The 18,026-nt window shown below is 38.8% G+C and overlaps 1 protein-coding gene across 1 annotated transcript; it reads right to left on the bottom strand.

The window, feature by feature from the left end:
* Nucleotides 1-2,792: 2,792 nt before the first annotated feature.
* LOC137299045 (metallophosphoesterase MPPED2-like) lies at nucleotides 2,793-12,473 on the bottom strand. Its single transcript, XM_067831521.1, has 6 exons — nucleotides 12,145-12,473; nucleotides 9,356-9,664; nucleotides 8,645-8,885; nucleotides 8,222-8,337; nucleotides 6,284-6,394; nucleotides 2,793-5,390 (listed from the first exon to the last, which is right to left on the bottom strand). The coding sequence occupies exons 1-6, from the start codon at nucleotides 12,152-12,154 to the stop codon at nucleotides 5,224-5,226; spliced, it is 954 nt and encodes a 317-aa protein (XP_067687622.1). The 5' UTR covers nucleotides 12,155-12,473; the 3' UTR covers nucleotides 2,793-5,223.
* Nucleotides 12,474-18,026: the final 5,553 nt, after the last annotated feature.

The following is an 18,026-nucleotide window of genomic DNA, read 5'->3' as shown; positions in this document are numbered from 1 at the left end:
CAAAATTCGTTATTAATTGTAACCAGTACAAGCAATACATTAGCATTCAAATATTAGTAAAATATAAATATGGAATAGTTCATGTATCAGTAATAACTTCGACAAAGACCCGTGTCAAAAAGTAGTAAAACTTCTCAGACCTATTGAGAAAAGGTACAACTTATGAGTAAAAATCCTAGCCCGAGTTAATCAGAACTCCACTGTAAGACAAACCATCCACTGAGAAGAGGGTTGTCTTGTCAGGTTAATTAACTACTTTGATGAGGTAAACATGCCATCACCTACATTAAAATAACATTATGCAATCACCAATTAAGGGTCGTTAAAGATTGGCATGAAATTCATATGGACCCATTTTTAGTAAATAACTCTTCATCCAAGTGATTCCATCGATCTCAAAATTTGCAGCAACACATGCCTGCCATAAAGAAGCGGCTATGCTTGTGGTAAGAGGCAACTAACGGGATCGGGTGGTCAGGCTTGCTGACTAGGTTAACACATGTCGGTTCCCAGTTGATCTGGGCCCACTTGCACAAAGCGATCTTAGCGCTACAATGATTGTAATTCCCATTCTCCAACATAGGCTTAAGATAGTCGTAGCGCTAAGATCACTTTGTGCAAGTGGGCCCAGATCAATACTCATGTTGTTGATCACTGGCTTGTCTGGTCCAGACTTGATTATTTACATACCTCCACCATATAGTTGGAATATTGCTGAGTTCAGTATAAAACTAAACTCGCTCACTGAAACTTTGCAAGTGGATGTTTTGTCAGACAACCTAATCACATTGTAAATCACTTTTTTTCCTTTTTTCTTTTTTTTAATGCATTTGTATGAAAGAATCTGGGTAACTGTGTCAACAAAATAAACAGAAACAGAAACCACCCTGCCTGCAGAGGGATGCAGCCAATGTCCTGTACCAGCAGCAGTGTTCTGTCAAAGGTCAACATTTGTCAGTGTAGGTCAGCACTGCACTGACAGGGATGGAGAGGTCACAGGTCATGACCAAGTGGCCTGTCTCAGACAACTAAGTTTGACAGTACTTGATAACATTGTAGACCACTCCAAGAGTCTCAGAATGTATTATGTGACAATGCTTACCTAACTTTGACGTGTTAAAATTTAAAAACATAAATCTTTATCTTTGACTATCTTTACTGATTGCTATACCAACCACATCAGTCACATGACCAAGGCATGTCCACCTACGCATGGCATAAATTTCATAATGCAGTACACATGCACTGCTCTCCCTTTCACAAACCAGATGGGTATGCACATAGCTGTGCACCACCAACTTCTAATCAACATGTTCTGTGCCAGTCCAACTTAGCCTTGTTGTCCACTAGGTAGGACACCTGGTGTTTTGTCGACATGGTCCTGTTTGTGAAGACCCAATCTAAATACTTTACAAACAAACCTTTCATTGTTTACAAAATTCCCAAACTCGGTGTGTACTTTCTTTTGTATGTCAGTTATTTAGCAGTAAACATACACTGAAGTTTCCATCCAAGAAATTTTCTGATCAGTCATTACATCTGTGTGCAGAATAAACTAATACAAGAATTAATCTCCAGCAGCTGTTGAAAGATGCAAGTCTCGTTAAAAATCAAAACTTTAGACTCAAAGCAGCGTCTGTTATAAGTATATGGTTACATTGAAGCTAACTTTATCCACTAACTTGGGGAACCAACTGCATTATCTAATGCAGATAAACTGCATTTTATACCATGCATGAAATTGCTGAGCATCCTTGATACCTCCAGGGTGCAAGTGTAAGTTCCGATAAGTCTCCACGAAACCCTGAACGTTTCTACAGGTCAACCAGATAATTTTATTACCTCCCTTTGCTGGCTCCACATTCTCACATTAGCCAATCAGCTAAGTCTCCGTTATAAGCTTACCGGTGTCAACAAAGGTAGCTGTCGCAACTGCAAAGGTTTGCTTGCAGTACAACTCGTATTTTGGGGAAATCCTAGATGCATCCAGGGTATAGTAGACTTATCGGAACGTTTACCCTGGAGATATCGAGGATTGCTGAGAAGCATATGCAAATATAACATTGAGTGAGAAATGTCGATAGCAATATTGGTGCGTTGCATGGCCCATTTGATCCTGTATTCCCAGGCTACATTCCGATGAGTCCATTTGGGTTCAAATGAAAAATGAATGATTAAATAACTTAAAATGGGGATAAATGCACACATGCCACATGGTCTTGAAACCTGCACCCACCAGGAGCTGAAATCAATTGCTTTATGATCAATAACAGAAAAAAAATTGTTTCTTAAACTCATACCATTGTTCTATTTTCATGTGTCGCACCGTTGGGTGACAAACAGCTGGAACAGCACCCCCTGAGTTTCCTAACTGTTGCACATGCTGGCGCTTTTCCATCAGCTCTTTGTCTAAAAGGATCGGGTGCTCAGGTTCAGTGAATTGGTTGACACATGCGTAAACTGATGTTAATGATGATCTTTGAATTGACTGGTCCAGACCGGATTATTTACAGACTCCTGCCACATACCGGGAAGATTGCTAAGTGTGGTATTAAAGGTTGGTATGTTATTACATTCTGTAGCTTATCCCAACAGACTATTTGACAACTGACTTCGGAGTGACGTTTATCACAGAGATGGTGCTCCAGTTATTTCTTGCTACGTCAGCTTGATGAAAGGCAGAAGTCAGGCTAATCTCAAATATTTACCATGGAGATCATAGCAGCCGTGGGTGATCTTGGATTAAAACCAGTTACATGTTCCTTGAACACTCCATACAATATACTCATGACTTGAATAAAAATAAACTTTATTCAAACAAATCAGAGACAAACACTGGGTAATGACTCATGTTTGTCTGCATGTAGAAATGAGATTCAAATGGCATGTATGTATAATGGAGGATAAGGTTGTAATGTACAAAACATTAAGGGTAGATCTTGGCAAATACTAGTATATATTTAATATTACAGAATATAATTAGTAAATTTGGCCATGCCAATACGCAGTCAATTTGTCTGGACACAGCTAAATAGCAATACATCTGATAAATTGCTGATTCAACAAAAATGCTATCAATTTAATGAGGTACACAGTGGTTATGAAATGTCTGCAGTACAACTGCTCGACAGAATGTCTGTGGAAAGACCAAGGCTGGGTTGATAATGCATTTAGAGCCATTTAACTTATGAGTAAACTGTCATGCATTAAACCTTGATAACCATGGTTAACTAACTTCAGACAGTAAAGCCTAATGTCCAGTGACCGATCGTTGACATTTGCCACTTTCTTACCATATTAGCATTTTTCTACAACCAAATTCCCAAATGAGATTTCGCATCGCCATCCTGACCGCTGTTGCACACAATTCTGTAAAGCAACACTTCTGCGGATACATGCATGTTGTCGACAAAACCAGGACCATGTAATGGCAGCCAATGACCCCAATATGGATGACAAATAACTGCCTCCATGGTGTAGTGGTTCCAGCGCCCATCCAGAGAGTGAAAGGTCATGGGTTTGAGCCCTGTCCACATCGTGCCAAAGGACGCTAAAATATGGTACTTATTGGTCCCTGTCTGGCACTAGGCATTAATGGGTAAATCAAGGATTGATTGGTTCTGAGTCAGGCTTCAATATTCAAGATACATACTAACTGCAGCATGGCATCTCGGTAAAACTAGCTGAGTCTGGGCTAGAGGCAGCCACATATACATGCATGCAGATAATCTTTTGAGGTATTAATCTTAAGGACATTTTAAAACACCTTCAATGTAAAGGTCATATGTACTTGTTATCATCTAGTATGGTTTTTATGTTAAAGGTTGTAGAGGTCAAGGCATATGAAACATTTGGTCTTCAAACTTCCAATGGGGTAGGGTAAATTTCAAGCTACCACCAAATATTCAACTAGAGATAAACTTCATATCAGCTTGCGAAAGGTCGTCATTCAACAAAGCTACCACAATACAGTATGTGCCTTCCCTCAAAGTTTTGTGTTGCATATGCAGCAAATGAGGTATTCACTGACAAGCATAACATCTTCAAACTATCACAATGACCTTGAAACAGATCACCAAAACTGACTGGGCCCTGTGGCTTCCCTACAGAAAACGTTATCAACTGTTCACAGAATTTTCTTCATATTTAAGATATCTCACTGACAAGGGTACAAGTTAGGTGGGACCTGGGAGCTCAGCTGGGGCTTTTATTATACCATGATGAACCAAGGTACCAAAATTAATAAGAAAAGTATCTAGTTAACAGTTTTTAAGATATTCCACATGAATGGACAAAAATAAGTAAAAGATAGATTCTTGAAAACAGAAGCCAAACGGGCAAGCCTGAGTTCAGTATTTTTTCAATAAATACATGGAATGTGCATGGAACTGTAAAATATTACACTGAAAAATCTGTACAAAACATCCAATGACCCTGTATAGAAAGTTCAGGTCTGAAACTGTGGCACGCATCTGAAAGGTCACATGCAACCTAAATATCAAACTCCATTAAAACAGTTATTACATATTCAAGATATGTAAAATGCACTGCTGATTAAGAAAGACCATACACAATTATAAGCATATAATGGCAAATCAAAAGTACATAAAGCAGCTGTGATTCTGAAGCCAGTCAGAGCTGGTGGGTGTGCACTTGAGAGTAACAAAGCCTTTTTCATTGGCCACAGAATCATCTGCTGATACGCTTAGCCGACTCTTTGTTTATGGCACATAAGCCTGATAGGTGTTCATTTCAAATTGCATTTGGTCATTGATAGAAGTTGTGCATTGTATATTATCAGCAGACAGGTAGGCAGACTTATAGGTGTCAATAAACAGCTGTTGAAACCACTTTCCCCCAGCGCTGGGGAAAGTTAGTGAATCATATGAACTCATATTTTGCAGGCTTTATTCATCACGTTTTTGGGGGTTTTTTTTGTTTTTTTCCCAACATTATAGGTTTTTAGGCACTTAAATATGATTTGTTTCAGTAAGCGCTTACCAAAAGGTATCAGAATCTACAAAGTTGTGTTTTACATTGCATGTGACCCTTACCAAGTACAACACGCTGCCACTGATACAAGTACGCACTTCACAGGTATTTGTAATATACTCTTCTTTGGATTCATCTACGCAACTTGATTACAAATGGAGGTAGGTCAGTGCATGTCAGACCATGATCTGCAGAGAAAATGTCAGCAATCATTGGTTTACATGGTTAACATCATGGCACATGTGAGGTCGGAGCGAACACTGCAGACAGCTCCTCCTTTGTGTGGCCCTCAGGAAGAGGAAAGTCAATGACGACAGCAGGGTTCTTAGGCTTGTAACGCAGTGTACACATTGAAGCGTTGATGAACGTTGTTGTCCCGTCGGTACTCATGCCATAACCTGGGGACAGATGGTAATACTGGAAAGATGTCTGATTATTTATATTGCAAGTATGAAACTTTTTTCAACCAAAATAATAAAGGTGTGTGCGCTTCGTATTTCACAAGGTGCACTTTTCATATAAACTTTTCAACCTAGTCACATTGTAATTACTAACTGGAATTGCTTTTCCCCAAAGAAAACACAACAAATGTTTATACATTGCAAGAAAGGGAGACATTGCAGACACAGTGAAAGCATTCTAGCCAAGGGCTGATCAAACTGCTTTTCTAGAGTGAGTGAGTTTACTTTTACGCCGCACTCAGCAATATTCCAGCTATATGGCGGCGGTCTGTAAATAATCGAGTCTGGACCAGACAATCCAGTGATCAACAACATGAGCATCGATCTGTGCAATTGGGAACCGATGACATGTGTTAACCAAGTCAGCGAGTCTGACCACCCGATCCCGTTAGTCGCCTCTTACGACAAGCATAGTCGCCTTTTGTGGCAAGCATGGGTTGCTGAAGGCCTATTCTACCCCGGGACCTTCACGGGTCGCTTTTCTTGAGCCTGCAGCTGAAACACCAAAAATGGTGGTAGGCAGGATAAACAAGAATCAAGTTTTCCATCTGTATACATGTTGATACGTTATTTTCATGTTTTTATTTTTGCAGGACAAATTCACAGGGGCTTGTATTGCTGAAAATAATGTCCTGGGTCCAACTATATATGTGTATGGGTTTCAGTGTAGGCTTGTTGGACCCAGGACATATTACTTTCAGCAATACAAGCCCTTGTGGACAAATTTCTTTTGTGTAAAAGGTGTGAAGGGTCCTTCAGCCAAATCAGTCTTGGTCTGTGCCCCTGACAAAAACCACGATGAGTACAATTCTCAAACAAACAGTTTGTACCTTCATGAATGTGGCCATAGAGATGATACTTGGGCTTCACTCGCTGTTGGATGGTGTTCAACAACTCCAAGCATCCCGCTCTCTGCTGGGTGAAACAAAGGTCACCACGACCTACAGAAAATAGAATAAGTACTTAGTAATCACGTTAACGATACATAAGTAATGGTTCATTCAAAGATAGGTAATTTGGTTGGTTGGTTTATTAGCATCACACTCAGCAATATTCCAGCTATATGGATGCATTCTGTAATTAATCAAGTCTGAATCAGGTGATCAGCAGTATGAACACTGACCAACACAACTGGGATACAATCACAGGAATCCATTAGTAGCCTCTTATGACAAGCACTGGTTGAACAATTCAAAGCTGAATCTTTATGGGTTAGGCTCATGAGTAACCATGGTACATTCAGAGAGGGGCATATGGGTAATCAGGCTATATCTCAAGCACACACAAGTTATCGTGATACATACTTTGATGGGTACAAGAAAAATTATGTGTGGGACAAAGCAGTTGGTTAACAGTTATTGTTGGGAAAGTAAGTCCTCCACCATTGGTCTTGCTTCTTTCTCCCCAACACTCGAGAGCTTCCTTTCCCAACCATAACCAAGGAAGAGTGCTATATTATACATATAAACAATCAATGATGGATCATGTAATGAATCTATATAACAGCAACTTGATGACAGTAGACCAAACTACAAATAGATAATTCAAGCCTGACATCTGTGTTGGCCTGGTGGCGGAGAGTTACTTGATAGATGCAGTTCTGTTCCTGCTAGGGAATACATTTACACTTAAAGGTTGATCTTTGACAATATTTTTCAACTCTCATATCATCTAAATTTGAATGTTGATGTTAATATACTCTTCAAAAAAGTAGGGGATAATGAACTTTCAATTTGGATAGGAAGTGTAAACATGAACGTTTCAAGGATAGACACCTCATGAATGCACCACCATTTCCCACTGTTACAACCCCTAAAAACAACACATGATATGCACAAGCACAACGCAGAATTCCCATACACGTGCATGGGGTCCCATTCATGATTTTGACTGTTTTCAAGAAGGTCAAGAAATCACTTAGAACATTAACTTTGACTCTCATCATGCATAACACATTTGTTCGTGTTTCTAGTTTGTTTTCAAATGAAAATCGTACACTTGCAAACTACATGCCATAAACCAATCATCTTTCAAACGAAACCACATTCCAAACATCTATGGTTGTAATTAAGTGCAAATGGTGATGCACTCTCAAAACATTCAATATTATCGTATCAACACTGATTGACTCCGACAAATCTCCTACATATTTTTAATTGTAAATAAAAAGATAAAAAGTTCCCTACTTTTTTAAAGAGTATATAAGGATAAAAAACGTAAAACCTGGGAAGAGGTCCCGTTTACAAAAAGTAAACCGGGAAATTGGTAATACTTACACAAAGTAAAACCTCAAAGGTGGTTACTCCGGGAAAAGTAGCCACTTGTTATATGACCAGATGGTGGCCACATGAATATGTGCAAACACCTAGTTGCCAGTACAACAACTTGCAATAACCTTAGACAAAATACTATGTGTCCCAGTCCAACCACAATAAAACTCGGTGCACCTCGTGGCAGAGTTGTATACTCTGAGCTGAGATTGATAATATGATGTGACATGAGACTGACATTCAAAGATTGAGGGTAATAAATACCAGTGCCTTGCGCAAGCACTAGTTGCATGGATATGTGCACTACATAAATATCCTATGATAAATGTCTAATATAGGGAGAAGCACACTTCAGATTTATATGACACATTCAAAGAGAGCTACATGAGCAATCAGGCTACATCTCAAGTATACATGAGTTATGATACATACATTGAGTGGTACAAGAGTAACTATGGCACATTAAAAGAATGGTACATGAGGAATCAAGGCACATACCTAGAGGCGGGCCATGTGTGATGAGAATGTCTGTGTCCGAGGGAATCAAGTTCCACTTGTCAAGGATTGGCTGCCCCCGAGGGATGTTAAATCCCATGAAGCAAAACTCAGGTACCCTGTGAACATCGCAAACATTTCTAATGATACATTATTGAATCATATATTGTATTTTTCTTGTATTTGCATACCTCCTGTAAATGGTAGACCTTATATAAAGATGTCTACAGACATCAAGAGTGCAAGCAGGTCTAGTTCTTTCATTCACATCCATATGTATGGAAAGTTCACAAGCAGACAGCATTAAAGTGCTGATGTTTTGTTGAGAAGCTTTGAGATAGAGTTTGTAAGTTTTATGAGACAGACAAAAGCCTCATGACATTTTCTCACACTGACAATGTGAAGGTGAACTGATATTTCACCTACCATGGAGCTCCGTATATCTTGATGCCACAGATGTCTACGCTGCTGTCTTCTAGGTAGATGCAATTTGTCAGCAGCTCCTTGCAAGAACTCACATTGTGGTCCTCCATATATTTCTCAAATTTTAAGCAGGTAATGTTGAACTTTTCAAGGAGATCTTCCCTTCTATTCTGGACTGAGATTTCATCTAGGGTCATGTCATGGTTTCCTGCTATGACCACTTTCACCTTATGTGGCAATGTTCCTGCAACCATGGCTATCATGATTGAAAACTTTGATATCAACTTTTTCTCTTAAGTAAAGATGGGATCCAAAAAGAAATTGCTTCTTAAACAAATGAAATTCAAACCTGACTAAGGACATTAATTAGCTCATGTTTATATACCTAGAGCATAGATTTGATTCTTGTGACCATTTTGCTGAAACACAACAAAAGAAGGATCCACAAAGTTTTCACAAATATTTCCCTGAATTTTGGTTGTGAAACTAAATGTAGTTGTCAAACTCAGCGACCTGGTTGAATCCCTGTGTTAACAGCCAAACAATGTGGCTCAGTGCTCGTTATATCCATCACTGGATAGTCTAAATCAGACACATGTTCTAACAGGTCACTGTCACAAAGCTAGAATATTGTTGAGTGTAGAAGAAAACAATGAACACAACACAAGCCTAAAGCAAGATCTCTATTTGTCATATTAGGTACAATGTGCCTACCCAGGAAGTGATTGAACTTGTCAATCTCAGCGGGTGTCCCTATCTTTGTGAAGTCCCCTGCGTGCAGCAGGACATCTCCCTGTGGTATTATATCTGGGATGTTCTCCACTGTGTTGTGGGTGTCCGAGATGCACACAAATCTGACACAGTCTGTTGGCACTGGGGTGGTGGGGTCGAGGGGTGGCACTTTCTCCACTTTCTGCTTTACACTCAGTCTCTTCCAGGCCAAAATAGGGTTGTGGGACAACTTTGGCTGCACTATAATGTGGCGGCCATCGTCTGCTGCCAAATGACAGGATCCCATTTCATCTGTAGTGATGATCACATAGAAGACAAGGTGACAAATCAGGAGCAGTAGTGAAAATTGAGGTCTTAATTTCCAGGTGGTTTCTTAAAATGGATTTTAAGAGTCTCACCAAACGTTGATTTTTTAACATTCACGTTAAGATAAGGTTTAAGATAAAATTTCATTTCCGATTTGAATTCAACTATTGTGCACATAATTCAACACATCTACTGATTGTTCTGAATATGACATACCAATGGCTGACACAGTCTGTTTGTACTGTAAATTAGATAATATGAACTGTATTGAAGATGAAACACATGTCCTTTTTGATTGTAAATTATATAATGATGCTAGAAATATGTTTATTACTCCATTTTTGTATGGTAATGATAGCAAACAAATTTAGTACACATACTTAAGGACAAAAATACTATCAGAAATGTTTGTAAATTTTTGAAATATATACTTGAAACTAGAGCTGCAATTCAGAAACCAAATCATGTCACTTTTAAGTGTACTTCAACTAATTTACTTTGTATTAAGGGCCTTTATACTGAGTAAAATGTCTGTCTGTCTCTCTGTTCTGAATAGATTCTTAGAAAAGCAGGGTAAGAATATAATTCCATTTCCAATTCGAGTTAAACTTTTATGCAAGTTTAAGGAAATGCTCTATTTTTTTAAACTTTGAATCTACTCATGTTGTGATATGTCAAGAATATGATCAAAGTGTGGAAGACATGTTTGTATGTTATGAAGTGTTTTATGAATTCATACTTGTAGGAATAAATACTTCCTGCTCAAGAAATGATCTGACAAAAAGTGTATGTGCTTGTGTATTGTGTATGTATATTTACATGCTATCACAACAACTTGGAGTAACAGACTGTACAGTCCCGTAATTAACAATGGTACATTTCATAAAGGCTTAGCAGTATATAATATTTTCGTCTTTCACACAAGGAAGTGAATGGCTTGTTCCATGAACAGCACAACATATTGTTCTTAGATCATCTAGATGTAGTTTGCCGACCTGTACAGTTATCCCAGATATGAAAGCAGTAGTTGCCCAGTTGGATATTTTTTTCAAGATTGTCAGTTTAGCAGTTAGCTGCTACAAATGGATCGTCTACATTAACATAAATCTGATGTTTCTGTTAATCCCATCAACTGTGTCACTTATGTACTATGATAAAATGTAGTGATGCTAAAGACAAACCTTTTGAACACCTACCATTATGGGTCATAATTTGCAACTGAAAACGTTAATAACAACCTTTATTTTGGAAATAACTTTGGGCACGTTTCTTCACTTCCATTTGCCAAAAGCTTTCGGGAATTCCCTTGTGCCACACTTTGTCAAATGCCTAACTAATGTCGCACAATATACGCATAAATATACTCTTCTAATGAAATGATGAAATGATATGACCAGAGTATTGAAGAAATGTTTTTTACATGTGACAGATATCCACTAGTTTCCAACATCATTTCCTCATGCAAGTGTATAAGTAGCCCGAGACAGAGGCTGATGTACAGGGACGGAGTATGTTTAATAAAGCTCTTGGCAACAATCCATCCACACAATAGTGTGGTTATCAGGTGAGTTTCACACATTGCTCCTGCACAGAAAATCAATCTGTGGTATGATGTGTGAATGTTTACCTGACAGCCTCCATACTGACCAGACAGAGAAAACGTCTGAATCAAATATTTAGAAGAGGAAACAACTAGTTTAGTTTCAGTTATATTCATTAGACTCAAACTGCAAATGGATTGTTATATTTAAGCTTTTAAAACTCTATTATGTAACTTGACACAGGAAGGTAGCTGACCTCTGCACAAAAAAAAAATGTATATTGACAATAACTTCAAACTGCAAGAACACATATAATGATTATCTGTATGTTTATGGGCATATTTCATTATTCATTGTTACTTTTCCAATGTATTTCCTAGTCTTACATTCATTCAGGGGGGAGAGTAACATGAGAGAATATTCAGTTCATTTCCTTGTGGCACATAACAGGCTCCATAATGTCAGTCTGTTTCTGAGTGAGGGATCATTTATGACATTAAAGCTTAACGAAACCAAACGTCTGGGTATATTTTTTGACCTAAACCCTCAGAAGACAGAAAATAGTTCAACGTCTGTCAGAGTAAAAGCACTCGAGATACTCTATAATAACACTGTGACAATGCTGCATTATTTGTTACTATTGTAGGAGTCATTATATGATGTAAGGTCAGCAACATTACATCTTCAGAAAGAAATTTACCATGGTGTCATGTGGTCAATTTCAATACAACGATGAATGAATATTTCATCCACAATGGACCATTGTGACTACAAGGCTCCAGTTATTGCATGTATACTATATAACAATATATGACGCAGGATCATTGTTCCATAATATTACTTATGGTAATAAATAACCTACAATCGGTGTCAATACTCAACAAATTTCATATGAATACGTAATTGAAAGGTGTCATTCATTACCAGTAGACATGAAGTCACCCTATGTCTTTGTTATTCCAGGTGTCTTGTCAGCGTAAAATGTTCCAAGGGCTGTGTCGACTTGATGCTGTTTCGTTGGTCTGAATACACGTACATTGTGTCCATGTTGTCACATGATATATATATCCCATACGCGTTACTAAATATAGCCTTATACGAATGAGGAACTACGTTTGATTGTCAACTGCAAGTCGTCACACCTTCTGGCATTGTAGAATCGGATACAAAGCTACTTGTAAACGTCCACTCGAGCCCCATTCCTGACGAACGTTTGATGGTTTGTTATTGAAATTTTTTACAGGGGAGATAACTCAGTAACCGCGATTTTACAAGCGCTCTCCGATATACTATACTTTATTGCGTACACCGCACACGGACAAGAACTTAACGAAGGATTGAAAGAATTGGTGGAAGGAGCACACGGGCGAAGAGTAGGATGCCTAGTGTATGGTTTCTAGCGTGCAAGAGAAAGACAATTTAAAGTTATCATGAAGTGTGAGATGAATAAATAATAGTCAGGCACATGAGCCACTTGTACTTGCCTCCTCGTCAGGGGCAACGAACAGGGCCCGGACCAGTGTATGGCGTCTAACAAATGGGAAAAAAAGAAACTCAGTCTAAATTTTAAAGTTCACATGCAACCAAAAAGTCGAACATAATTTAAACACAGTTATCACTTATTCATGGTATATAAAATGCAAATTGCCTCTTGAAGAAAAACAATTAAATTATTTTACAAGCGTACATGTATGATCGATCGCAAATCAAAAGTGCAATATTTTGTCCTTGGGTCTCCCTCTCTCGAAACATATCTTTTGTTTTATGCAACGAGTATGTTATTTACTTGTTTATGTACACAACCCAGATTAGACTGCTGCTCACATCCTCATGCTCCGGGCAGGCAAACTGTTTCAAGCTCCGCGAACAGAGCAGCGCAGCACAGCTACTGAAATCACTTTTTTCCACATGTCTGGGGAAAAATTAATGAATCGTTTAATTTTTTTCAGTCCGTTTTTTGTTCAACTTTATTGGTTGAACTGGCATTTTTGAGGATTTGTTCCAGTAAGTGCATACTGAAAGGTATCAGAATCTGCAAAATTGTGTTTTACGTTGCACGTGACCTTCCCAGGGATACCAATGAAAGTTTTAGGAAACAGTTGTGGTCTATACCCGGCGACTGTAACCTGGAGCCACCGTGGGTCAGTGATTAAGAGCATGCAATGCATTAGAAAATTAACAGGTCGTTTGTCTGTAACATCTCACCAAATTGCCTGAAAAGTGTCCTAAAATAGTATAAATCTAATACAGTCCCAGGGCCTGATGACATTCGAAACCGGTATTGGAAACTTCCCTTGTGTCCAAACACCACTTCACTGATTCGATACTCTCGTGGACACAGGTAATGTTCCTCCGTGGTTCTGGAAAGGTCGCACAATACGTACGTCTCCTCAGGAAAGGAGACTTGACTGATGCCAACGCCTCCGTCTTATCACATGTTTGAATACACAATACAAAATATTTATAGGGTGTTTGACAAACCTCGTGTCATCTCACTGCTCTTCCAATGACATAATTCGCATAGGGCAGTATGGGGCGAGAAAGGGATGCAGGGATCAACTTCTTGTACAGAAAATTATTCTGGAAAGGGCTAAACCGTACCACCACAAACTCTCCATCTGCTGGATTGACTACAAAAAGGCATACGACTCTGTCCCTCACGAATGGATTCTGGAGTCTCTTCAGTGTATTGACCTCCCTGAGCGACTACTTCATTTACTCAAGTCTTTAATGAGTTGCTGGTCGACTCAACTTGAGATGTACTCGCAAGGAGAGGTGCAGACTTCGGAATCTATTCCAATCAGAAGGGGAATATTTCAGGGGGACTCCTTCAGTCTTTTGCTTTTTTGTCTGTCTTTAAATCCTTTGATTTTTCTGCTAGAAGGTTACCATCGCGGACCTCCTCAGCACAGATCCCCAACACCTCTTACTGATCTCTTCTACATGGATGACATCAAGCTCCTTGCCAAAGGAGATGTCAGGTTCTTCTTATCGAGTCTAATGATATTGTCATGACATTTGGACTCAACAAATGTAATACTCCTCACATGAAACGTAAATTCCGTTTTGTACGATGCGGGTTCATTGAGAGGTCATTGATCTCTGACGTTAGTTTATCATATTTGTTATCTTGTTTTTGACATGATCCATGTAGTCGACTGGGAATTTGGCATAGATTTCTTGTAGATGTGTAAAAATACAAATTTGGACTTAGATGACACGTGGGAAACATGGCGTCACTGGAGGGAGCACCCGTTTCGATGAGTTTTGTTTATAGTTTCTACTGTTTTCATTTTCACAGTTATCCACCTTTGATCACCCGTGTTGAACGCGTTTAGGTATGAGCTGTTGTCGGAGCTATAAATTATTTTTTTAGGAAATGATCGTCATTGCAAAAGAGTGTTATAAGTCATGCCCACGGATGTTGTTTACGTCCGAACATCAGAACCATCCGTGTCACCAAATTATTTAATTAGGAATGTATTGTTTCCCATTGAATAACTCCAGGTATAGAAGATGTTTTGTCTCTAATCGCCTACATCTCCATTCTCCTACGCCTCTAATCGCCAACAGATACAAAGCTGACTAATTAGGGTGAAACAATACACCCCTACTCCTATAATGAAACCGCCTGACCAACGCTATTGTGATCTTGACTGACTGTTGCTATAAGAATATTTAGTGGCGCAGGTAATATTACGTGTAACTATCAAATGCAGATTATGTATCTAGTTATGAATCAAATGAACTAAATGGTAAGACAGAAGCAGTCAAGTTTATGCCGTACTCAATCCGATGTGAATACAGCCACATTTATCCCAAACCGTAGTTAAATGCAAGTAAGATTCATACACGAGAGATGCCGTAGGCCAAAATGTAAATGCAATTTCACCAGTTAGATTCATACCGTATTTAACCTAATGCAATTAACTTTTCATTATTACCTCAAATACGCCCGTTATTTTACTGATTTGGCTTCACACCGTATTCAACCTAATGTAAGTAACGTTATTTTTATCGCTATTGTACAATAGGTGATTAAATTAGGTTCGGAATTACTCTAGTAATTCATCTGTATGGGGGAACTAAATGATTTGATAAGATGGAAAACCATATTTTCACAATAGAAACAATCCACTAAAGACACGAAAGTCTTAGATCTTCAGTGTAAGTTTATGCACAGAGCCATTCACACTAAACGAGAACTACTAAAAGTGAAACAGATAGATAAATACCTATGCACATTTTGTGGCTCAGTACGTAAGGATGTTTACTGTGTATATCTTGATTGTGAGATCATCAAAATGTTCTGGAGAGATTTTAACCATTTCGTAACTCAAGTCCTTGGTAAAACGTACGAAACATCAAACCATAATGTTCTATTTCGTTGAAGTGGGAACCATTTACTCAACCACATGGCCACATTTGCGTTATGAATATAAAAGGACACAAACCTAGCTTCCCAATCTACAGAACTTTACTGAAAGACGTATATGAGATTGAGGAATTTATCTAAAGAAACGACAGCATGAAACATTTTTACAGAAAATGGAAAGACCTAGATGCAATCATGTATAATAAAATTAGTCTTTCACATTCTTTATATGACCTATGTAGCACTTCAGTTGGTTAGTCTGATATAAAACATATATTACACTGTACTCTCTGCTTTTTCATTGTGCAATTTGTAACTTAATTTTCTACCCGTGTATCCTGTGAAATGTAACCAAATATATAAAAACAATATTTAAAAAAATAACAAATACTTTTAAAAAGTCCTTTTCATTGTACTTTACTTATTTTTTCTGCGACAGTTATTCTGTGTAATGATAAGAGACTTGTATACAGTCTGCATGTGCAGTTAGGCCAGGCGAGCCGGACCGGTCCCCTACCCGGATGTGCCTGCCTCGCACGTGCTGCTCGCGAACCGTGTCACATGTATACACGTCGCATTCAGATCTTCAATAAAACTTGTAGTGAACAGTCATCTGTCGTTGGTCTTCATGTCACACTGTTACATGGTGTCAGAAGTGGTTTCGTCAGAGAATGGACAAACTACGACCACCCTCACCTTTGCTTTTGACTGGTAATCTTGCTGAGAACTGGCGTAAGTTCAAGCAACGGTTTGAGCTGTTTTTGACTGCTTCTGACAAGGACGGGAAAGGTGACAAGGTAAAGTCGTCTATTTTTTTGTCTACAATTGGAGAAGATGCACTTGAACTTTATAACACATTTCATTTTGAGAGTGAAACGGATGCCATGAGACTTAAGTCAATTTTGGATAAATTTGAAGCTTACTGCATTCCCAAACGTAACATTACCTTCGAGAGGCACAGATTCTTTACATGTAGCCAGAGGGAAGGGGAGAAAATAGACCAGTATGTTACAGAGTTAAAGAGCAGAGCAAAAACATGCGAGTTTGGAGATTTGCATGACTCACTCATACGAGATAGGATAATTTGTGGCATTGCAAGTGATGCATTAAGGGAAAGACTCTTGCGTGAAGATGATTTGACTTTAGACAAGACTATTACTATGTGCAGAGCTGCTGAAGCTAGTAAAGTTCAAGTTAAGGAACTTCATCCACTAGACCCTCAGCCAGTACATTCAGTTGAACAACAATCAAAATCTGGTCGTCGAAAATCTAACAGGAAAAAGTCACAGAGTTCTGGTTCACGTTCGATTGAGCAGTCTGATACGTGTGGCTATTGTGGATTTACACACGCTCCTAGAAAATGTCCTGCATCTGGAAAATCATGTGATAAATGTGGGAAACAGAATCACTTTGCTAGAGTTTGTAGGTCCAAAAATCAGTCATCGAAAAGTAAAGTTCACTTTGTAGAGAAAACCCAAGATGAACTCTTTGTGGATTCAGTTGATGCAGATGTCGTTTCTGGCAAAGATTGGATAGTCTCTTTACAAGTCAATAACACGTTCTTGCCACTTAAACTTGACACAGGTGCTCAAGCTAATATCCTTTCTGAGAAAGATTTCAACAGACTATTAGACAAGCCCAAACTGCGCCTCTCAAAGACTAAACTCACTGGTTACTCTCATGTTGATATTCCTGTAATGGGTCAGTTTACAGCTAAAGTTTGTCACAAGAACATACAACTTGATCTCATATTTGTTGTAACTCCAGAAGATGTTCAGTCTATTCTAGGGCTGAAAGCATGTGACCAGTTGAATTTGGTTCGCCGTGTTCTCTCTGTTGATGCTGAGTTACCTTTGAATGGAGGTGTAGTATTTCAGAAATATGCAGACGTGTTCAAGGGTCTAGGTAATCTGCCAGGTGTTCATCACATCAAGCTCGACAATGATGTTCCACCTGTCGTAAACGCATGTCGTCGAGTGCCCTTTGCTTTACATGACAGACTGAAGGAGGAACTCAATCGCATGGAGAAGCTTGACGTCATAACCAAGGTGAATGAACCAACGGATTGGGTGAGTCCTCTTGTAATTGTTGAAAAGCCAAACAAACAATTGAGAGTCTGCATTGACCCTAAGGACTTGAATAAGGCCATTAAACGTGAACATTTTAAGCTTCCCACACGAGATGAAATCACTGCAAAGTTCTCGAATGCACGTTATTTCAGTAAACTGGATGCGTCAGCTGGATTTTGGCAACTGAGGTTGGATGAGGAGAGTTCGAAGGTCTGTACGTTTATAACACCTTTTGGAAGATATAGATTCTTACGGCTCCCCTTTGGCATATCTTCTGCTCCAGAAGTGTATCATAAGACAATCCACACTTTGTTTGATTCAGTGGAAGGTGTAGATACCTCCATGGATGATATTATTGTGTC

This window comes from Haliotis asinina, chromosome 10, assembly GCF_037392515.1.
Source record: "Haliotis asinina isolate JCU_RB_2024 chromosome 10, JCU_Hal_asi_v2, whole genome shotgun sequence".
Taxonomy (NCBI): Eukaryota; Metazoa; Mollusca; class Gastropoda; order Lepetellida; family Haliotidae; genus Haliotis; species Haliotis asinina.
The sequence above is the reverse complement of the archived record's forward strand: the minus strand, read 5'-3'. Positions and strand labels throughout refer to the sequence as shown.

Coding starts and splice junctions, on each gene's coding strand:
- LOC137299045 (XM_067831521.1), bottom strand. Junction 8,338..8,644: donor AAGATATACGGAGCTCCATG/GTAGGTGAAATA, acceptor CGATGTTCACAG/GGTACCTGAGTTTTGCTTCA. Junction 6,395..8,221: donor CACACATGGCCCGCCTCTAG/GTATGTGCCTTG, acceptor TATTTTCTGTAG/GTCGTGGTGACCTTTGTTTC.